The 25,062-nt window shown below is 37.9% G+C and overlaps 1 protein-coding gene across 1 annotated transcript; it reads right to left on the bottom strand.

The window, feature by feature from the left end:
- Positions 1–404: 404 nt before the first annotated feature.
- Positions 405–24,747, bottom strand: LOC119781049 (protein FAM180A). Its single transcript, XM_038281373.1, has 3 exons — positions 24,470–24,747; positions 1,080–1,177; positions 405–865 (listed from the first exon to the last, which is right to left on the bottom strand). The coding sequence occupies exons 1-3, from the start codon at positions 24,552–24,554 to the stop codon at positions 536–538; spliced, it is 513 nt and encodes a 170-aa protein (XP_038137301.1). The 5' UTR covers positions 24,555–24,747; the 3' UTR covers positions 405–535.
- Between the last annotated feature and the right edge of the window lie 315 nt (positions 24,748–25,062).

Raw genomic sequence — 25,062 nt, 5'->3', positions numbered from 1 at the left:
TGCAGAATATTGCAAAATGAATTTCCACTAATATGCATCTAAATAAAAAATGATCTTAAGCTGTTATGAATTTGCATTTCTACTATGTTTGAAAATCCAAATATAATGATCAGCTAAAATGAGGAATATTTGAAGCACCTTTATGTCATGATGGAGTGTACAGCTCGGAGGGAAAGACATTAATATAGAAGCATGAGTAAGATTCCTAATGTTACACCGCCAGCGATGAAGGAGGCTGTTGCTTCAAAAGATGCTCAGTTGGTGCAAAAGAACAAGGAAAACAACCATATTATGAAAGCAATACCACCAGCCTGCACTGTTCATGCACTGCAGGGGGAATTCATGTGGGTCGGGGGGGAATTTAACATTTGGTATGTCTACCTCCACCATCAGAAAAGTGCAATAAAAAAGACGGCACTGGCACTTTGGTAAAGCCACATTTGTAGCATAGCAACTGTAAAAACTGGGCATAGGCTGTTAATATGCTATAAACAAGTAAAATATTGATTTAAATTTGCTATGATTTGAGTTTTCCTCAGAAGGGTTTGAGGTCTCGTTGAAGAGCACGGACCAGTTGCACCATTGCCTCCATCCACAGCTCTTTCTGGTTCTGGTCGCTCATTTGAGCCAGTATCTGGGAGGTGTAGACTAAAGTCAGCACTGTTCGCTCAAAGTCCTGCCAGCTGAGATGTTGCCGCCGGTCGGCCAACTCCGCCATCCGACGCTGGATATCAGAGAGCTTCTTTGGCAGAACATCCTCACAGATAACTTCCAATTTTTTCACACTCCTTAGAGAGGCCAGCTCCTCATCTGGGATCAGCAGGTTGTGCTCCTCGCCCCGGATCTGCATTCCAGCAAGAAGAATCTGCCAAAAAAATTAAAAATAAACAGACCAAACTGGATTCCAAGTGAGATTAAACCCATACGACTCTACCTAAATGGGAAGTGTACTGCAGACATTGGATGTCAAGCAAAATCAGTCAGGAAGTGTTTAGATAAGCACATATTTCACATTGCTACTAATGATTTGCAGCACACAAGTTGCAGATGAAGAGTTCTGTCTGCTGATCTGAACTGACCTCATAAAGGAGCTTAGAATCATCCTCTGATTGCAGGAATGTGGGGTTGATCAGGGAATACGCCCCACGCTTTATCCAGTGAGCCGCTGGATACAGAGCTGGTAGACATAGGAACAGGAAATTAAATTAGACAAGCACACTTTGTGTTCAAGAAATTAAGAAACACATTATTTAATGAGGCAAGGGCGTGGGTGGGCCATAGGTTGAGTAAACACAGATTCATTACAGTTAAAGTATTATGCGTGTGGCAAAGGCTCTGGCTCCAGCTGAGAAGAGGGTAATTGGTCTTCGACCTGATGCACAGTTGCTACTGTTCCAGTAGCTCCACGGTTGCGGCTTTCAGAGCAAATGAAAAAAAAACTGCTTATTAATTTAAAAAGCAGATCAGGGGTTCAGTAATCTAAAATGTCCGTGTATAGGTGGAATTAAACAGCTTCTGCCCTCTTTTCTATGATAAAAGTTCTACAAAAACCACAAAAACGTATTGGCTCACTGCCGATTTGCCAATATATGCACATGTAGTGAACTCAGACAATTTGAATGACTTTATTCAACATGCATTTATTAGTTTCTCTTGTATTATGCTGATGTAACCGTAACTTAATAATTGCCTTTAAAACTTTCTCTAATAGAACCTTATGGTTACAACCGATTCAAACTGCAGCAGGCATTCCAATAGTAATCTAACATGACACTAATGGCAGGAGAAGTCAGCTGTGGCAAAGAAAACTTACTTAAAAGGACAAAGAAAAAAGGGAATTATATTCGCTACAGGAAACTCTGGATTTGCATTGTTTCTCTCAGCAGTGCAGCTAATACCCTGATCTGAATCGAAGCATTCGATTGGGGTCCAGAAGGTGTCTTTAATTAATCAGCATCTGAGGAATTAAGTCAATTTAGCTCCTGATGCTTGTTGTTGGTGTTATTTCATGCCAGCTGCAGCCCAATTAAATCATGCAGCAATTAAAATGACCAATTATTTTTTATAAGATTTCTATTTTATACGTGCCCAGTTTGCAGAACATCAAAGGCTGTCCACTGTATTTATTATTATTTTTTTTACAATTTAGGTTTTAATTGTTAATTGTTGCACTGCACATCGTGTGTCGAAGGCTCTAGGTGCAGATAGCAGCGAAAAAGTTATGATGGCTAAAGTGTTAAACTTGTAACAGGTGATTTATGCACAGAACTGACTGGATGTATGCTGAAATTTGTCATTAGCTGCAGTAGCTGCAAAAAAAAACATGCTAATATTAGCCAAAGCTGAGCAAATGTGCTGTTTTTTTTAAAAATTCTGCATGCAAACTTCTGCATGCAAACTTCTGCATGCAAAAACAGACCCTTTTGCATCGTTCACATAATGTGATGCAACAATGATTGCATGTGGTGCTTCTCCGAGAGGAGAGAATTTAAGTTAAATTAGACTTTTTTTCTAAAAAACAAAAACAAAAAAAGGATGTAATAACAAATGCCAAAAAGTTATTATATATATATTTACAAACACAAAACAATCCCCTCTAAAAAAAAAAGGAAATGATACAATTTAATTCTTGCAGACTTTTTAAAAGTTCATATTAATGGTTTGAATAGCCAAAATGAGCCGATAGAATCTACTTTTTTGAAATAGATTTCTTCTGAAATGTAAAGAAAGGTTTTCAAGCCTAAATTGGTATACTGGTTTGTTTATCAAAACCAGAAATCAGTCAAATCAATCAGCCCACTTTTTCCATTTTATTATAAGGTTGGATGCATTTAAACTCTTTAGATCAAAACTCAGTTTGCAGTGATGAGTCTGAATTTTACAAAAATACCTGTAGACTATAATTAACATGAATATTAAAACTAAAGTGTACAACTTTCCTTATATCTAAACAAATACAACTATACTTTTTTAAGTATTTATTTTAATTCAAAGAAATATTTGGCTTTTTTGCAGGAAAACATAATCTAGACAACATAATATTTGTCAACACAGAGCAAATTCATCAATTAAGTCTTTACCGTTTACCTTTGCCGGTTTTATCTTTTATTTTTCCATAATCTGCTGAAAATTCTCCACAGCCTCCTGTGTTCTGGTGTTTTATAAGCAACACAAATATTAATGAGAAACATTGCACAATAAAAGCACTTGGGTTCATCTGAATTTGGATCCAGCTCTTTTACAATACCTCTTCATCTTATAAAGCTGCCTTGTTAGTTCTGCAGCAATAATTCTCCCCTCTGCCAAAAAGAGCCATATTCAGCTTCAGGTTGCAGTTATGAGGTCAGCCAAAGCCTCTAATCTCCATGTGCACCTGCCTTCAGCTTGGTTTGGTTCCAGACTGGGTAATGCTTTCACAACACAGCCAACATTTCAGATGCACAGAGAATCCTTATCCCTGTGAACCAGAGTTAGGATGATAATTGTACAAATAGTGGCCCATTATGTGTAATCTGCCGGTTATCTGAAAGCTCTCTCCAGCCAAATGTGTCAAAAACCAGCAGGGGCATAAGCTGGGTTTTAACCCCTTATATAGAGTCCCTTTGCAGGGCAGCATCAAAACATAAACAAAATAATATTACTCATAAGTAGATGAATGAATCATGTATTTTCTTGCTTCATATGACAGTAGATATTTGTTTCTACCCTTATTTCCTAAAAAAAATTCTGTACGGAGATCACATTAAATTGCATAAATCTATTCTTTATTTAAAACATATCCATGACAGATATAAAAAGATTCATGTATTAAACTGACAGATTTCAGAATCTGTTTCATTTCAAATTTCAAATGAAACAGATTGTTTCCATCAGATGCACCAAAACATGAACAAAGTGTAACATTATTATAGATCTTAAACAATTAATCGGATTAATCGATTATTGAAATCGTAAGCTAGCTTGGTAATCGATTAATCATTACCTGGAATATAGAGACTGTAAAACATGGTTTTAGCTGACACTTAATTATATCAAAACTGCAAATAAAATATATAAACATTTTGCATCTAAGAGATTTAGTTTCACCTGGTTTCATTTAGTAAAAAAATCGTCTTTAAAGAATCTTTGGCTATTCAAATTATTAATTTATTGATAGATCAAATAATCATTAATCTTAATAAAAAGATGAATCCATTTGCAAAATAATCCTTAGTTTTGCAGCCCTACATTGTTAGGTGGGAATCCAAGCTAGAAATGTTTCTAACTTCAAAATATGATTGAACATCAGAGAAAATGTTTCAAATAGGTTTCCCATTCCTGCTCTGGAGTTACACCGATGAAAAGCATTAGGTGGGATTCATTGCCCGCTTGATCTCCCTTCCGAGTATCGTAAATGGCCATAAGGGTCCCTTCATGGGCGACTGAGCAAAACCTTGATTTTTTTTTCACATCTCGGTTTGACCACCTAGCACATAAGAAAGGATATCAAGTCAAACTATAGACAGAGGTGGAAAACAGGAGGGTTTTTTATGGAAGGTACAGGATGGAAACTACACCTACCGTGTAAAAATTTAATGTGGAATGTGGAATTTAGAAAAATATAACAGTGGCTTCTATTAAAGTACATAAAAAATGCTGTCTCAGGGTCTGTAACTGCTTGACTTTATATCACCTGAAAAATGACAGTTTGCCATCTTTACCAGGCCTTAAAGTCTGCAACCTTACAAATCCACACAGCATTTTACATTTTACACTGAACCCAGCAAAATAAAAATGATGTAGAGCAGCAAATACAACATGGCCTTTAAATAACACACACCTTATACTTGTTAAATATCCGTAATAGAAAATCTGTTGCTATTTTAAACAGTTTATTTGCATTTTTATGGAGGAAACACTGATTTGGGATTTTGTTCAACACTGGAAAAAATGGAAATCTAGATAAGTCATTTTTTTCTTCAAATAAGTGCATTTTTTCTTGGATTGAGGAGGTAAAAAGAGATATTTTGCCAATGGAACAAGACAACTTACGCTTAAAATAAGAAAAACGCTGTTGCGTTGTCTTATTTTAATTGCATATTATCTAAATATTTTATTTTAAGAGTAAAAATACTCATTCCATTGGCAAAATATCTAATTAACCTGCTCAAATTAAGGGTAAATACTCTTAATTCAGGAAATTTTAACTTGTTTCTAGATCGTTTTTCCAGTGTATAGGTTATTTCATGTAAAAAAATAAACTCATCTTTTATTTGTTAAATGCTGTATTCAAAACCATTAGTTTTCTCTTTATAGTTTTTAGTCACTATCGAGTGTTTGGAGATCCAAAGAGCTGCAGGTTTTAGACCCCTAGTCTAATCCCTCCCCATATAATATATCCTCTTGATTTCTTTAGCTCTTAATATTAGCTGTTATTCTATTGAACCTCGTTTTATTTAAGGATTTAAACCATTTGTTTGTGGCAAAGTTAAAATTTGCCCCATAAACCGACCTAGAGGTGGGAGTTCAATCATTGGAGCAACAGCAAAATGTAATTTCTTTGGGTCAATACTAATGCAAACAGGAGGACAGCATGGGACATGTTTCCAATTGGATTAGAAATTATATTGTAAAAGAAAACAGGAAAACAAGAGTCAGACTGTTGCTACATGACATTTGAGATTACTAAGCTGGATATATACATTAAATAAGATATGCTATACAATGCTGCTGTTTGCTGGAAAAGCTCCTGTGGCACTTTACTGCTCTATCGGTAATGGCTGCTTATAATAAAACAGCTGTGATTTTTTTTTTTAAAGATTCATATTTCTTAAACAGCTTGGGTTGGAGGTAAATGGGCCAGTGAGAGTGAAACAAGTTTTTCCATAAAAAAACAAAAAACCAAATAACAACAGTGGTGTGTAAAGTTTATACATTACTGTGAAGTTCTAGACTGATCTCTGTGAGAAACAGAACCGAGAGATGCAAAAGATATTTTGCCTTGGCCGCCATTAGACAGTTTAATGCCTCTTGAAGGACTTAGTTTTTTTATTATGATTATTTTTTAATGTAATTTGATGGGTTTTTTTTTTTTACCCTATTTTATATGTTTGTATCATTGCTGTCAGGCAGGTGGATTTCCCGTCTTGGGGGTTAATAAAGCATCCATCCATCCATCCATCCATCCATCCATCCATCCATCCATCCATCCATCCATCCATCCATCCATCCATCCATCCATCCATCCATCCATCCATCCATCCATCCATCCATCCATCCATCCATAGCACCTTTCAGAAACATAGAGGTCACAAAGTGCTTCCCAAAATTACAATACAAATAAAATACATTTACAGTCACAAAAGACTTGGTCATAAAACAACCTTTAATGTACTAGAATTAATATGCTTTCTTATTCAAATAGGTTTTCATTTCACTCTTAAAAAAACATCAACAGGTTAAGTGGTCAGGTTAGATCCAAAACTAGAATAACGACATAGAAAAACAGATTTTCCTGATTGCTATTAAATATTTGTTTGTTTATTTCATTTGTAACTAAAATAAACAGAAATATAAAGTGTACTAACCCCATAACCTACTTGGGAAAGATAATGATCTTAAATCTGAGAGATAAAAATGATGCAGATTCAAATATTTCAGTTGATTTACAACTGCAGCCTTGAGGCCTCAGCATGGGTCTGCAGCAGAGATGGGAAGTAACAAAGTAAAAATACTTCGTTACTGTACTCAAGTACATTTTTCTGATATTTTTACTTTACTTTACTGGTTATTTTTATGGCGACTTTTTACTTCTATTCCTTACATTTTTACACAAATATCTGTACTTTCTACTCCTTACATTTAAAAAAATTGGCTCGTTACTTTAGTTTTGAAGCATTTCAATGGAGTTACCGTTACTATTTTTCACGTCATCAATACCAAATTCAATCTAATTGGATGGGAATCTACGTTGCATTTGACGCACCACTACAAGATGAATCGACAGATTCGGCGGTATTCATTCGCGGCAAATCATTGCAGCTTGGTGGCGGTGGCGTTAGCATAGTAGCATGGACGACGAGATGATTGAAAATGAACACAACGGAGATCTAGTCCTATTGGCAGACATCCATTTAAAATGTAGGCAACGGCATGAAAAAAGTGGTTTCTACTTTTACTTTTATACTTTAAGTAAATTTACAAGCCTGTACTTTGTTACTTTTACTTGAGTAAAGAAGTTTAATCAGTACTTCCACTTTTACCAGAGTATTTTTTAACACAAGTATCTGTACTTTTACTCAAGTACGGAAAGTGAGTACTTTTGCCATCTCTGGTCTGCAGTGCTTGAGATGCAGGCAGACAAAAAAAATATGAATGCACTTAAACTCATGCATCTTCTCATGCATCTTCCAGTGGCGTTCCACGTCACGCACAAGAAGGGCTTACACATATTTCCTCTCAATGAAGACTAAACGGCCTCTGCAATCCTGCCTTCAAGCCCCCAAGTCCTCCAAATATAGAAAGAACAGCAACAGAAGAAAAACAGTGCAGCAGTCAGAGATCAGCAGGTCATCTGCATATCATTAGTCAAACATACCAGCCACATAATAAAGCAGCAGATGGCCTGAAATGGGCTTTAACAGACATTTCCAGACGTATCTTCAAAGAACTAAAACATTAAAATGAAAATATAGCAGCAGTAAAGAGAAGCAAAATGCTCACCAAACCAAATAATTATTTAGTTATCAGCAGCAACAATAATTACACAATTTTAATAGATTTCATTACAGGAGAAAAGCATCCAGTCAATCAACTTATGTTTTAAAAATGTGAATCGATTTTATAAACATTTAACTTGCTCCAGACGTTTATAGAAATGTATTAATGCAGAAGCAAGGCCCAAAGAAAAAAAAATATATACAGTGGGAATTTAAAGCTTGTAAGCATTATGTTCAAACACAAATAAATCTGGATAATATAAATATTGTTCTATTTGCACTCCTTGTAAGATGCTATTTTACTTTTTATATTTTATATCCATATTTTTATCTTAAGTGTATATATTAGTCTATTTTATTGCATGCCTTATACCCACAGTGTTTTAGATATTTTTATAATTTTATTTACCTATTCCATATTATATGTTTCATGTTGCACGATTGTACCATAAAAAATTCCTAGTTTGTGAACTCCTTCACTAACAATGGCAATAAACCTGATCCTGATTCTGATATTTCTGGATCATAGAGGGAAGTCAGAGTACTGGAAAAAAAGAGGATGGGAAGAAAAAAAACATCACAGATCCCTAAAGGGATTCCAGTGTGAAACTAATAAACTACAAGTCAACAGCAATAACTTTCATGCAATCGAAATTGTGAAGATGTCTATAGATAATATATTTGGTCTGTAGTGAAAAACTGTTTGCCTCTCACAGTTTCCTTCTTTCTACGTTTTGCGTTTCAATAAATAATCAGATAAAACCACATTTTTTTTGGTTCAATCTAACCAGCTACAACCAGTTCTGATCACTGAATAGAACCAGTCTGATAACATGAGGTTGACTAAACAATCTCAAAAGACAAGGAAAGCTTGTATACTTAAAGAGCTTCACACACAAGCTAAAATAATTACTTGACAGAAGAAAAGAAAAAAAAAACATATATATATAAATGCAAAGAAGAAATAACTGATTTAGAAGAATACAGGAAATGGATCATGTGTGTTTGATTAATTAAATGTGTTGCAGCAGAGAGTGCTGAGGACAGCTGAGGAAGGCTGATATGGCAGAAAGAAAAATGCTGGAACATGATCAACAGAGAAAATTACAAAAAACAAGTTATCACAAAGGAGGGGCAGCTAACTGAAAGCAGCAGGAATTATTTCAATCATAGCGTCCCCTCGTAACCTACTAAAGCATGATGCCTGGGATATAATAACACAGGATATTGTGCTGTACAGCAGCTGACTGCAAATTTCTGTATTGCAATTACAAAAGAAAAAAAAAAAAACATGCATGTAGCTTAGAGCATTATTCTGGGGGTTAAAGGTTTCTGTTTATCCAGAGCTATATGCAGCGAAGGACTTTGATATCTATTACATTTAGTGATATCATGATGACACTCAGCTATATCTATCTATAAATCTGATGAAGCTAACCCATTACATAGATTACAGGCATGTCTTGAAGATAAAAAACCTGTATGTCTCTTAACGTTAAACTGATCTCAGATTCTAAAGTAAAAAATCTTGGTGTTGTTTTTGATCAGGACCTGTCATTCTAGAAACCAAATCAAGGAGGTTTCTAGAATAGAATTGAATATTGCAAAAATTAGAAATCTCCTGTCCAGGGGTGATGCTGAGAAACTAGTCCATGCATTTGTTCCTTCAAGGCTGGACTATTGTAATTCTTTGCTCTAAGGAAGTCCACAAACTGTAGTTAAAAGCCTTCAGCTGATCCAAAATGCTGCAGCCAGAGTCCTGATGAAAATTAAAAAGAGAGATCATATCTCTCCTATACTGGCGTCTCTTCATTGGCTTCCTGTTAAATCCACAATAGAATTTAGACCTTTAAAGCCAAGTGCATCATATAATTCTCCTTGAAGCATTGGTTGAAAACTAACCAGACATGTTTTCACAGGTAAATTGGTCTGTTTCCATGGGCCTGTTAACCTCATTTTATTGTTAACCTATTTTATTGTAATTTTATGTTATTGGCATCTTATCTGTTTGTGTCCACTCTGTTCTCTCCTGTAGCGTCTTGTTTAATGTTCACTGTTTTTACCTGCCTTAGGACAGCGGATGCAAATTAGCTGTTGTGATAATTCTTGCATTTTTACATTGATGCTTTATGCTGACATGTTGCTGAATGTGCATTGTCCTAATAAATAAAAAAAAAAAACTTGAATATCTGTGTTTTTGAAACTTCTGCAACATCAGTGTGATGTTTTTGTTCTTGAAACCCAGACTTACATAATCAGACACATGTAGTGAACAGAAAACATATAAAAGATGATATCGAAGAGCGTAATGTAGCAAAATTGATGCAAATAAATTATGTAATTTAACAGATACAAAATTTATATTGTTATTCCATTTGTCAGAAAGTTCAATGACAATTCTAATTTTGGAAAATTAGAATCTTCTGTCAATTATTTCATGGTTCAGGCTTTAAAAGGTTAAAATCCTCCTTCTCACATATAAAGCCTTAAATGGCCAAGTCATCGGCGTCGCCAGACCCCATTTACTGGGGCACGTGCCCCAGTATAAATGAGCTGTGCCCCAGTATAAATCTCATGAATATTTGCAACAGTGATACATTTTTTTTAATGCATCAATTTAGATAATTCCAACGGAAGGAGACGTATATTTCTACTCAAATGCGCAGCAAGTGTGTTGGTAACTCCAAATTGAGGATGTATTAGCGCCCCCACGTCAGCGCATGTCACTGCATGAACTGCTGGTAAATTAACGCGCTGCTCTCAACTGAGTTGGATGGGACACTGTGCGGCCGCGACGCATTTCTAGTTCTGGTAACGTTTCTTACCATGCAATTTTATTATTTTCCCAGTGAAACCACATGATTTATAGGCTACTAACTGAAAATTACTGCATTGGTTCGTAGATGGATATCAGGAAATTCCTCACACGAAGCAGAGACAGGGAAGCAGTAAAACAAGATGAGAGAGAGGGAGGTAAGGTCCCGTGATGAATTAGTGATTTAAGCTAACTAGTTACATTAGAAACGTTATAAACAATATAATAGATATTTACATAATTATAAATTAACGTTTTTTAATGTCTGCTGTAGAGAATGAGAATGAAGGTGCTGGAGTAGGAAAGGGAGGAGGAGGTGAGACTGACAGGCAAGAGACAGGTGAGAGACAGGAGAGACAGGACCATGAAGGTGATGAGGGAGCAACAACCAGCTTCCACAAACAAGAAGGGGACATTAGTGACTTAGCGGGAAAGCATGATGGTCCTAAACAAGTGAAGTTGTCCCACAATCCCCAGGACAAATTTGGAGTAAAAAAAAACTTTCATTTAATTCAAAATGGTTTCAAAGCTTTTCCTGGTTGAAAAGAAAAGCCTTGTCATCAAGGATATGCAGTGTGTTTTCAACTTGCTTGATAACATCATGTTCCCCACACTAACGCAGGTCATCCAGATCTCCCTCACAATCGCAATCAACAGCTGTAGTTGTGAAAGGTCATTCAGTGTGTTGAGAAGGATCCACACTTGGCTGAGGTGCACAATGGGACAAGACAGGCTCCATCATCTTGCTATTTTATCAGTTGAAAAGGAAGAACTTTCTAAGCTGAGGCACAGTCTAGTGATTGACCACTTTGCAAAAATGAAAAATAGGAGGTACACTTTAATGCTAAAAAAATAAAAGAAAAACTTAGTTCGGGTTGAGTTAAACTTTCCCCTCAACTAAAACTCTGAAACCTAGGAATTAATGATTACTTTAGAATGTGTACAAGGAAACATTTTATTTTTTATAGCTGCAGTGTTGAAAATGTTCATGTTTGTTAAAACAAATATGCTCTTACACTCATTAATATCTCAACTGGTAATTTTGGTAGGAATGTATCAGGGTGGGGCAGTGTGCTTGTCTGTGTTTGTGTATGGAAGGAGGGGCATATGCGGTAGGGGGCCAGTGCCCCAGTAAAGCTTTGTGCCTAGCAACGCCCCTGGCCAAGCTCCATCTGATATCAGAGATCTGATTGTTCCTTATGTTCCTAAGAGAGGACTTCGCTCTCAATCTGCAGGTTTACTAGTGGTTCCTAGAATTTCTAAAAGTAGAATGGGAGGCAGATCTTTTAGTTATCAGGCTCCTCTCCTGTGGAACCAACTACCAGTTTTAGTCCGTGAGGCAGACACCCTGTCTACCCCTGTAGCTCAGGATAACCTGCCACAGCTTACTTGTGTTTTTATGCACGCCAGCATTTTCAGTGCCTTGTGAGTTTATGCTTTCAAAGGTGCGTAAAGTTGTATGTAAAAAAAGAAATAGATTGAAGCCCGAAACCGTGGAAAAATTATTATTTCCGAATAAAAATGAATAACACCTTTAATTTTGCAGAATTGCAGATATAACAGATCATATTGCTAAATGTAGTGATGCAACCCACCAGTAGGTGGTGACATGTTCATGAGGCATCATGAACTGTGGGGATCATTGAAGCAATTTTGCCAAATGGTTCAATGCCTCATGGGGCCTCATCTCACCATCACTATATTATTTGCATTAGTGTGTGCCTTAAAAGGAGCATAAATTTCACTTCAGCTAATAAAAAAACCCAACCAAGGTCAGCATGCTATTGCTAATTGTAAGTAAAAATGCTAGTGCTAAAAGTGTAGTAAAGAGAATGTATGTCAGCATGGGCGGAAGTTGGTTGAGGACCCAAATGCAGAGATGAGGGGGGCTGAGATGAGTTATTGCAGGTATAATGAAATAAAAAGGGAAACAGAAACAAAATCCCAAAACATACTAGAAACCAAAAGACCAGGGGAAACACCACACATGGAACCAAGCAACAAGGAACCAGCACTGAAGAACTGCACAGAGACTATATACGGGAGACAGAACAAAGACTGGGGTACTCAGCTGATATGGAGCAGGTGTGGATAGAAGTGACTAGAAGGGAGCTAGGGGATAGGAGACAGGCACAAGGGGGCAACAGAGATAACTAAAGACTGGCAGGATTTGGTTGATGTTTTGTGGACCCAAATGCAGAGGCAGGGAGGCAGAGGTGAAGTTTTGTAGATTTAATGCGAGGTAAACAAACAACTGAGGCAGAAATCCAAAAAATCCCAAAAAATACAACAAGTAAAAAGTTAAACAAACCAGAAACCATGGGGACATCAGGGGAAAACAATCATGACGAGGAACTAGCACTGAGGAACTGCACAAAGAGTCTATTTATGGGAGAAAGAACAAAGAGAGGACTAAGAAGCAGATTGGGAGCAGGTGTGAAGAGAGCAGACAGGAAAGGAGCTAGGGAAAAAGGAGAACAGCAGAGGGCAACAAATAAAAACCTGAAAACTGAAAAATAACCAAAAAATAGGGCAAAGTAAGAATTAAACCACTAAAACTAGAAAACATGAAGCAAAGTAAAACTTAATACTCAAAAGAAAACATAACAGAACCAAGACTGTGACAAAGACTGCTTAAATATAAGACAAAATGGAAATTAAACCAAGGATCAAGAAGACAGAATGATTAAGATAAATGAAAACTCAAAGTCCAAAACGGGAGAACTATAACAATTTATGGTCACTTGTATAAGACAGAAATAAAATTAAAAACACAACAGAAAAAAAATCACCTCTTTGTTGCTGTTTACATGCAAGCTAACATAAAAAAAATGCAACAAGAGCTTAAAAAGTATTGAAGTATTTAAGGGATTATTATTATTACAGTTTTCAACTGGCTGTGATATTGTTAACAACAATAATAATTAAAGTCACCTCAATAACAGTTCCTAAAGGAATGGGTAATATGGTAGCAGTGAAAGCTGGCTGCTTGATGGCGATTGGCCAAAATGCTAAGATATTTGACTGACTGGTCAGACATGGGGGAGGTTTTCCTCCTGTGACTCAGAGGAGAGAGAAAAGATCAATCATTCAGTCAGAGCAGCCGTCTTGTGCTGAACTCTTGCTGTGGTTTCAGGAGTTTATTATTTCATAGAGCTTCACAGCAGCTATTTTCATCAGGTGTTGTCGTGTGTTTCATGTGTTTCAACATTTGTAAAAGCAATACATCATGTTTGGATTTAATTAACACCACTGAGCCTCCCCTGTTTCAGAGACCAGCAGCCTCCACTGATATCAGCCATTAAGTTTTGTTTAATAAATGCATAATGACAGCCATCTCCAGAACTGCTGCCTGGTGATTCAAGTTATGTCTAACAGCAAATTGAAAAGCTCAATAGCAAAGGGAAATATACACTAACACATGGCTTAATTTTAGGGCCTACATTTTTGTATTTATACAAGCTGCCGTTGGGGGAAAAAAAAAGAATAAAGGAAAGTAATAAACTATGTTGATGATCTCAGAATTCTGCTCAAATGTATAACATTGGTAATATTTCCATCAAGAGTTGTTGTATTAAAAATGTACTCATTAACATATTTTATTGAATCAAACGGATTGCCAGAGTTTTACTGTTTCAACTTTATTACATGCTTTCATAACCACAAGAACAGATCAAAACAGGAATCTGGTTTCTGTTCTAAAAACATGCTTCTCAATCTCAACCTCTACAGCACTGGCTCCCAACCCTGGTCCTCAGTGTTAGGACTCCTGTCTTGTGTTTTGTGTGTTTGTCTTCCTTGCTCCACCAGGGGGCGCCTGGTCCTGATTCACCTCCTCACACACCTGCAAAGGGTTTCCTCGTTAACGGGTGCTCTTAAGCTGCTGACTGCCACTACCTCGACGCCAGAGTGTTTGCCAGTTTTGAGTACTCTAGCCAAGCTGAGTTTTGCTGAGTCAAACTGAGTTTTTGTCAACCTGAGTTTTAATCTTGCCATTTTTGTCTTTGCCTCTCGGCAGGAAGGAACTGGACGTTTTGGACCTTCTCTCCCTGGAAGGATCAACTGGGCCTCAAACTGAGCTGGGGATTCAAACTGGGGGTTTGTATCTACTTCCCTCCAAGGGATCGTTTGAGTTTCACACTGAGCAAGGGATTCATCTGCACCACAGTCCGTTCAAGTACCGCAGGAAATCTGAGTGGTAATCAATTTCTCTGTTCTCCTACAAACAACTGCATTCTGGGTAAACCCATTCCGCCCTCCACCGAATGAGACAAACACTGGAACACCCCACATCGACTGGAGTCAAAGAGTCAACAACTTTTCTGGAAACGTGAGTCTGCAAACCTTTTCTCCTCTTCAAGTTCGAGATTCAATTTTCCCACTAAACCTGAACTAACCGCAGTGTCTTCCCCTTACCTTTCTGTTCCGGTTGAGCAGTGTTCAGAGCAACACTAGAATCTCCACAAGCTTCTCAATTAACCTGTTAAAGTTTTTCCCTGGTCTCTCTACAATGGTTTCTCTGCATGTGGGTCCGAGCTCTTGATTAAATCATGACACTCAGGGACCCCTTCCCTGCATGTTTTAGATACAGGGCCACTGGAAGTACTTTTGAACAGGGGGTGCTGTGAAAATATATATATATTTTTTTTTGGACAAAAGACCTACGAGCCTACAGGCCTATTTAAAATACAATAAAAAAAAAGTAAATAGATTGAGATTCATTACTTAATTGTCATATACACTTCAGTGCATGCAACCAGGCTCTTTAACACACATCAGTTCTCAGGTGAATAAATGTGATCTTAATTAAACTTCACAATAACACTATAACAATGTAGATTTGGTCAGCTGGCATGAACCTGAGTCACTGTGTTTATGTAGCACCTGGCTCCATTAGCTTTAAAATCCTTTTACGCAAACCACAAGGAAATAATTATATTATTATACTATTTAAACCTTTTTACCGGGGAGTGTTGGCGTAGTGGTTGAAGCAGTGCACTTGCGCTCTGAGAAGGTTGCAAGTACGCAATCTCTACAGCCTCCACTCTGGGTCCCTGAGCACACAATAGCAGCCGACTGCTCCCCAAGGGGATAGTCAACTGCAGAGAGTAAATTTCCCTATTGTGGAACAATAAAGGGATTTACATTACATTATTGAACAGTTCTCAATAACAGAAAGAACAAAAGATCAAAATAATACTCTATGGTTACAATAAAGTGCATGATTAGATATAAAAGTATGCGGCGACACCATGCTTTTACTTTGAGCTACGGGCAGGGGGCCCTGCCTGGTTACAGGTGTCCAAATGTCAAGGCGCACAATGAGGTCATGGGGATAAAGTCTCTCCTAAGCGAACAAATCCGAAATGCATTTCAGTGCCATATTTCCTCCTCCTTTCTGTCATTAGATCATGTAAATTTACTAGTCTGCTACCACGAGTGGAATACCACCTAGCTTTCTTGACGTTGCCATGACAACGTAACTTCCATTAACTTGTGTTGATTAAGCCTCCAAATAATTAAAATTAAAATCTAAATACACGTAATAGTAAAATAAAAAAGTCAAAATAATTTCACAAAATATTCATAAGAAATGTATAAATTGTGAAAAGTATTTTTTATATATTTATTTTTAACCCCTCACACCAAGGGGTGCTGCAGCACCCCAGCACCCCTACTTCCCACGGCCATGTTTAGATATGTCTCTGTTCCAGCACACCTGTTTTAAATTATAGCTCTTCTTCTGCAATTAAGTGCTCCAGAAACCCATTAATTATCTATTTGATTCTGTTTTGATGCAACAATAAGATACCTAAAACGTGCAGGACAGAGGTCTCAGGGTTGGGAAACACTGCCCTATAGTACAGTCACTCCAAAATGTTAATGCAAGAATGCACGGCAGACAGAAGAACCAGATAAAATTATACTGCCTACATGTTTTATAATTACCTGCATTGCCTCTGCAGCATATAAACAAAAATACATTTTCTTAGCCCTTTAAAACGGGGTGGCCTGTGTTGATGACATCAATTCAAGCTGTTCTTTGTTGTTGTTTTGTTTTGTATGATCTTTTATCTAACACAAAATACTGTCATTTGTTTCACTTGTGTATAAACAGTCATCTCTAAATATAGTTTTTAAATCTTAAAACATTCTAATTTAGAAAAACATATAATCACACTGAAGTGAATGTTGTTGTCCTTGCTATTTATCTAGCTATTCTTAGAATGCATTTTAGTACAGATGTCTGATCACAGTGTCTCAGCTTCCCTTCTGCTAATTCCTAATGGATCCTTTTGTTACACCTCCCCTCTGTCCTCTTGTGCACCATACAATCAATGTTTGTATGGGCAGACTTCCCCTGTATGTCATTATGTAGAGGCGGGGAACTTGTAATCTCCAGCTAACTGCTTGCAAGGAGATGAGAGAACAACAATGATGCATTAATTAGCTGGGCTAAACAGTGTTCCTGGCTTCTGGGATGATTTTTGACGAGACAAAGGGAAAACCAAACAAATGCATAAAAAAATGCAAAATAAAAGCAGACCAGAGCTCTCTTGTGTGCATTAGAGAAAGGTGAAAAGGACAGAGAAGAGAATGAAATCCCCACAACAGCAGCTCATCTTCTGCATTTTAATTCAGCCCCAAAAGAGTGTTAAAATCCAGTCAAGTGACAGTATTTTTGTGACTTGGATACAAATTCCAGCATTTTCAGAGCAAACACAGGCTTCAACATCTATTCTCCCAGCGTGAGTCCAATCTCTAAGAGAATTAGCTGCAATAGAGTCACGCTCAACGAATGGAAAACTGATGCTGAGAGATAAATGAGGACAAATATATGCAACCAATACCTCTGAGTCTCTTTCTTTATTACTGACTTTATTGAATTCTCATAAGTACAAATTTGTTTTAGTTTACTTTTATATATATATATATATATATATATATATATATATATATATATATATATATATATATATATATATATATATATGCTCTCTTTTTTTTCTTTTGACATGAAAAAGAGCTCAGTGCTCATTAGGTTACTCATCCTTTTCCTGACAAAGCCTCTTATTGAGCTAGTTTACCTTTATTTCTTCTAACAGAAAGTATTTATGGATCAGTGTTTTTGTGTTCCTTCTGTGTCTGCTTCCAACTTTTTGAACCCTATCAGTGTTTGCAAGAGTCAGCTCACAATGAGCCTGGTTAAGTTGTGTTTTTTTTGCTTCTGTTAAAGGACAGTTTTGTCTCTCCACTATCACTGCATACATGCTCAGAGTGAGGGATTGCTGCAAAGTCAACAACACTTTGCAAAGTCAATGACTGGATGCAATCAGCTGGGCTTTTTTTTTTAGAAAACCTTTAAATAATCTGTCTTTATGATTTGTTTTGGATGATCTCTGTAAAGTGACTTGAGATGAATATTAAAAGAGTAAAATATAATTTTTAGTGCTGTTAAACTATTCAAAATTTTAATCGCGATTAATCGCATATTATCAACAGTTAACTCGAGATTAATCGCATATTTTATCTTTTTATTTTATTTATTTTATTTGACCATTTAAAAATGCAATTGTGCAATAATGTAAAAAACACATGCTTATACATTTTTTTTTTTTTATTAGCATAATTTTTCAAGCACTTTTAAGAAACTAGAATAAAAATATCCTGGTTTAAATTCTAAATTTTAAATTAGGCGTTATGCTTCCACCAAAACTTTACAAAACTACAGAACAGTAAACAGTACTTCAAAGTACTCCGTAAGCTTAAGTTTTTTCTCAAACATAGGACAAAAATAAAGATGTTAAAATAAAGTGCACATTCCGTTATGAAATACAGACTTAATTAAAATGAAATGAATTTACTCACAAAAATAATAAATAAATCAGACGAAATTACAATAACTGGGCTTTGCAGTCATCTCAGCAACATAACATTTTACATGTAGAACATTTTCAAAATGCTTTAATATTCCTTTGGTCTGAACAGGAAGTGCAGCAGCAGCGCCTTCCACATGACTTAGTTCATTTCTTTGTCTTGTTGGCACTAAGCCAGTGAGACGCTCGTTTCTTCTGGACAACATAGACAGACGACTTGGGTTTTGTCAAGAGAGCCTTCTGGCATAACTTAAAAAAGAAACATATCATTCAGGATACCTTGTCTGCTGGCCATTTTTGCCCATTCAAAGCACGGGTCTGTTACGCTGCGGACTCTCCCGCAAACTTAGCATTCCTTGAAGCTACGGAAAGCGCCGAGGGTAAAACAAACAGTACAGAGAGCGCTGCGGAAAAATAAAGAACACAAGCGAACGGTGCGTTTGTTTTGATGCGCGATTAACATGCGTTAAAAAAAATGTCGCCGTTATAGTCTAACGCAGTTAACGCGTTAATAACGCTTTAAAACTGACAGCCCTAATAATTTTTCTTCCTTGTTGAATTGATCAAAACTAAGAATTTCTACCATTTCCATCCTTTAAATGTATCAACCAACAACTTTATTGAATGTTTATTGATCACAAAAACTATGATCAATGTATGGTTAGAGTGTTTTTCTAAACTTAAAGCCTATTTTGTTTGACTTTTTGCTGTTACAATTCCAGGAAAAATAGTAAATGGAGAAACTTGTGACCATTTCATACATTGAAAAAACTGTTTTTATCGAACACTTGTTTTTGATTACCTCTGAATTTACATATATAGTTTGTACGCATTTGCTGAATATTATCTTTAAAATTTACGACTAAAACATTGATCGATGTGCAGACTGACACCGCAGTAGCTCAGCACCGATGCATCTATAAGCCTGTAGCCTGTTTTCCCTGAATATAGTTCGGGTCAAAAGTTCACAAGCTGTTTGAGTCTATCTAGCAAACAATCGAAGGGTTAAAGGTATGAAAGAGGATTTTTCTCAGAATTTAAGTTGTCTAGATTGATCTAAAATGACTTGCCATCCAATTGAGTGGTGGATGGCATTCTTGCACTTATGCCCCCCTAAAAAAATAAAAAAATGAATCCATAAACTCTGGCCGTGATGGGGCCTACAAAACATTAGCCAATTCATTTTGCCTACTGTGAAAAGTGGATTGGCTATTTTTTCGTCAATCAAAAAATTTGCGTATGTTGTTAACCTAGGCTCCAAGCGTAAATCATACGCTGTTTAGCTGACGGTCCACCATTATGCCCGAGCACAAAGAGGTACTCCTACGCTTGTTCACTCTTTTTTATTAACTTGAACATCAATGGCCGAAAAGAATCCTGACAAACCTAACACTAAGAAAAAGCATTTTTTCAATGTAGTTAATAAGTGGAGAGAAAGGGCGATAGAATGGAGCTGGCTGAGTGTGTGTTTAGGAGAATCTTTTCGGAGATGACGTGCCCTGAAGGAGCAAAAAAGATCTGAAAACGGATGCTTTGGTCGCAAAGCTCCTGCTGGACAGGTAAGTTATATTTAATTATGTTGTAAGTACTGTATATTTTTTAAATTATGAAACATGCAGCGGGCTGTTCACTGGAGCAGTAGGTAGCACTGCTACCTTGCAGCAATAAGGTTGCGGGTTTGATTCCCGGCCTGGTGTCTTTCTGCATGGAGCTTGCATGTTCTCCCTGAGCATGCGTGGGTCCCCTCCGGGTACTCTGGCTTCCTCCCACAGTCCAAAAACATGACTGTTAGGATAATTGGCTTCTCTAAATTCTCCTTAGGTGTGAGTGTGTGTTTGAATGGCTGATTGTCGTGTTTGTTTCTGTGTTGCCCTGGGATGGACCCCGCCTCTCACCAGTAGATAGACACCAGCACCCTTGCTTGACATGAGAAATAATGGATGGATGGAAACATGCAGCAGCAAGAACACACAAACAAATTGTAGATATGACTTGCTTTGATAATGCCAGCAGAAACTCTTCTTCTTATGGAGATTTCCTGGCACTTTGCAGCCTCTCTAGGTGAAATACTAAATTACTGGTGGAGGCCAGTGGCGGCCGGCCCATAGGGGGCGCTGGGGCACCGCCCTCCCTGATAAGAAGAGAGAAACGTAAAATATATTTTTAGAAATTAACTCATAAATGTCAGTTTTACTCTCTAGACTGTGTACCTATAAGCAAAACAAATTATATAAACTAAATTTTCCTATCTATTTTCATTAATTTGTGGATTTCCACAGACAGACTCCTACCGTCTCTGTTCTGGGGGCTGTGATCAGACTGACCCACATTTGCAGAGAATCTGTCAATCATGTACTATTGCTAGGTGAATTTAATGGCCAATCAGCGTCTCAGAACTTTATGGTCTTGGGGCGCTGAAAATACTGCGCTTTAACAGGCTTCTGAACCCAAGCGCAGGTGCAGACAGTTAGAGGGAAGATGGCGAATGTAACGACCGAGATGCAGCTTCCACCAAATTCGGTGAGATCCTTATTTATCTACCCGTTTGCCAGAAGAACATCCCTGTTGTAGGATATGAACATTTCATGTCATGGTTATTGTGACTGTGACGAATCCACCTCGTCGCTTAAAACAACCTCTCTAACTTTGCGCGCCACACACACATTCCTGTTATACTGTGTTTGTGAGGACCAATACACTCGCGCTGAGACCAGTAGCTCCATGAACGTGAAACACACAAGCTGTTCCTGGTTACCTGCTGGCGTATTGAGGGTGCACACTTAATATTTCAGTGGGGTTAGCCATGTGTGTGTGTGTGTGGGTGTGTGGGTGTGTGTGTGTGTGTACGTGTTTATGCTACGGGGACTTGTCATCTTCAGTCTGGCTGCGTCTTTGCTGGGTTCAAACCCAGTTTGGTGTAATTGAATAAGTCAATGAATCTGTGTAAAAGAATTAAGTTGTAAAAATTATTTGTTTTTGTACATCAATTGTTTGTGGAGGTAATATATGGACAAAACTGATTAATGAGAAGAAATCAGAAATAAGAGAGCCTGATGTGAGGGGCTTAAACTATTTAATGAGGGCTGTGGGAAGAAAAGCGGCAATTTTTGTTTTCTGTTTCTTTGTTACATTGCTGGTAACTGGAGGGAGGCTGAGGCCCAGACAGACGACCAGTGGAATGAATAAAAACAGATTGTGTATTTTTGAACCGATAAAATACTAGGTTAATTTATTGAAAAAGTACAGTTAGCATAACGGTTTACAGAACATTATTCAGACATCTTCCAGCAGCTGCTATTTTTCTGCACGGCAATACAAAAAAAAAAGACACAGAATGGATTCTTGGCCAAACAAAGTTTTAAAATAAATTAATGGAAACTGTTCTGCCATCACAGCCGGTCATAAAAACCAAACTATCCGGCCTCCTGTCTGCAGCACTGTCTGCGCTAAGGATGGGAATTCCCAAGCTAATGGATTGGATTCGTTAGCAAACACTGCCCCCTGTGGTACTTGCATGTTACTATCAGAGGTTGCTGAGGACTGCACAGGAACATCGTTGGTTCCAATTATAGCCCCGGCCTGTATTAGCGTCCAGCCATTATTTACCCCCGCCTCTCACCAGTAGACAGCTGGAGATAGACACCAGCACCCTTGCTTGACATGAGAAATAATGGATGGATGGAAACATGCAGCAGCAAGAACACACAAACAAATTGTAGATATGACTTGCTTTGATAATGCCAGCAGAAACTCTTCTTCTTATGGAGATTTCCTGGCACTTTGCAGCCTCTCTAGGTGAAATACTAAATTACTGGTGGAGGCGTTTCCAGCATAAAGAACTTCTGCGAAGGGGTGGGCACTAACGCCTTCAAAACTAAACAAACAGCCGGTGGATATACACTATATTGCCAAAAGTATTTGCTCACCCATCCAAATTATTGGAATCAGGTGTTCCAATCACTTCCATGGCCACAGGTGTATAAATTCAAGCACCTAGGCATGCAGACTGTTTTTACAAACATTTGTGAAAGAATGGGTCGCTCTCAGGAGCTCAGTGAATTCCAGCGTGGAACTGTGATAGGATGCCACCTGTGCAACAAATCCAGTCGTGAAATTTCCTCGCTCCTAAATATTCCACAGTCAACTGTCAGCTGTATTATAAGAAAATGGAAGTGTTTGGGAACGACAGCAACTCAGCCACGAAGAGGTAGGCCACGTAAACTGACGGAGCGGGGTCAGCGGATGCTGACGCGCATAGTGCGAAGAGGTCGCCAACTTTCTGCAGAGTCAATCACTACAGACCTCCAAACTTCATGTAGCTCAAGAACAGTGCGCAGAGAGCTTCATGGAATGGGTTTCCATGGGCGAGCAGCTGCATCCAAGCCATACATCACCAAGTGCAATGCAAAGCGTCGGATGCGGTGGTGCAAAGCACGCCGCCACTGGACTCTAGAGCAGTGGAGACGCGTTCTCTGGAGTGACGAATCGCGCTTCTCCATCTGGCAATCTGATGGACGGGTCTGGGTTTGGCGGTTGCCAGGAGAACGGTACTTGTCTGACTGCATTGTGCCAAGTGTAAAGTTTGGTGGAGGGGGGATTATGGTGTGGGGTTGTTTTTCAGGAGCTGGGCTTGGCCCCTTAGTTCCAGTGAAAGGAACTCTGAATGCTTCAGCATACCAAGACATTTTGGACAATTCCATGCTCCCAACTTTGTGGGAACAGTTTGGAGCTGGCCCCTTCCTCTTCCAACATGACTGTGCACCAGTGCACAAAGCAAGGTCCATAAAGACATGGATGACAGAGTCTGGTGTGGATGAACTTGACTGGCCTGCACAGAGTCCTGACCTCAACCCGATAGAACACCTTTGGGATGAATTAGAGCGGAGACTGAGAGCCAGGCCTTCTCGTCCAACATCAGTGTGCGACCTCACAAATGCGCTTCTGGAAGAATGGTCAAAAATTCCCATAAACACACTCCTAAACCTTGTGGACAGCCTTCCCAGAAGAGTTGAAGCTGTTCTAGCTGCAAAGGGTGGACCGACGTCATATTGAACCCTATGGATTAGGAACGGGATGTCACTTAAGCTCATATGTGAGTCAAGGCAGGTGAGCAAATACTTTTGGCAATATAGTGTATCTTCCATCACAGAATCCTCTTTCCTACCTTTAAATTTAGGATGGATTTGATAGATATTCAGAAGCGACTTGCTTTCCGCTGAAATCAGACACCAATGGCAACTCCACAGCAGGTGAAAAAAGTAAAAAAACAAAGAAACTTGTAAAGCACGAGTGTGAAGTAAGCGACCGAGCTGAAGAGTGCTACAGTTCTGTGCTTTGGCCACAGGTGGCAGTATCATTAGAAAACTATGATGTTTGTTTAAAGGTGGGATTTTTGTAAACTGAAATATTCTTGGTAATCTTAGCTGACCTAAAAAATACGCAATTTAATGCAACAAAAAACAAAATAAGTTATTATTTATTACTTATTTATGGTGTATTTACATGTCTAAATTAAACTGATTTTTTAGATCTTTGAAAATACTGAATAAAAAAAGTGTTATTCCTTGGAAAAAGCTGTAAAAAATTCCTTGGGAGAAAGATAAGCTTCCAAAAACAGTGAAAGAGCTGCCCGGTGATGAACGTTTAATTAGAAGCTGAAAGAAATAATCCACTGTTGTTTTGTATGGTGCTGTATGTTATTGAAAGATTATGAGCTGTGACTATTAGGATAGGAATTTCCTCAGTCTTGATCCAGTAAGTAACCCAGACATTTTTCAGTGGAATTTAATCGTTCCATGTCTATCAAGTCTTCCTAAGAACTTTCAAAGAAAAACACATTCTTTCAGAACAGCCCATAAGAGACAAATTATCCATCACCATCTATATCTTATTCCTGATTTAATAAACTCTTGGAACTTTTAAAAAATATTAAATTTTTGCAGGAGAAATACTTTCTCAAATCGCGATTTCCAATTACGATGTGAAATGTATAAATGCCTGAGAAATCTGATGTATTCATAAATATTTTTATTTATTTTTTTGTTGAGAAGATTGATTCAAATAGCTGGAAGTCTTCCTACCTCTCCTTTGGTGCCGACCAGATGCTTGCAGGCTGCACAGGTAAAAAACAGCGAGTAAAGCCCACCACCTTCGTGCCATGCCCATGATCCTCACTCACAAATCCGTTCACAAAAATCGACACCTACTCTTCACCTGTCAAGCTCTCCGCAATCAGCGTCATAAAGGATCATGACAAAAATAATCCCTCCTTACCACGTACATGTAAAGGCTTTTATGTTTTCTCCTCCCTCGGTCCAATCTTTCACTCTCTCCCTGATTTTGGGTGTGTGTGTGTTCCCCGTTTAGGCCTGGGCTCCCATCTGGAATCCATCAGGATTTGTGAGAATGCTTGCCCGACTGGCTGAACTTCTCTCACAGCCACTGGAAAGCTGCCTTCAGTTACTGGGTTTTCTTTTTCTTTTTTTAACTCCAACAGACTGAAAACAAGTGAATGCATCACTAGAAGACTGAGGGAGATGTTATATTTCCAGAGAAATAATACCAACATGATTACTCTGGAAATCATAAGTGATGATTTCTGCCAGACAAAAGACAACAGTCCAGTTTCTGCACCTGGAAACATGAACCTTCATGGAACATCAACAATAAAACT

This window comes from Cyprinodon tularosa, unplaced genomic scaffold (genome assembly GCF_016077235.1).
Source record: "Cyprinodon tularosa strain WSP-4 unplaced genomic scaffold, ASM1607723v1 ctg17, whole genome shotgun sequence".
Lineage (NCBI taxonomy): Eukaryota > Metazoa > Chordata > Actinopteri > Cyprinodontiformes > Cyprinodontidae > Cyprinodon > Cyprinodon tularosa.
This window is presented reverse-complemented; position numbering and strand designations above follow the sequence as displayed.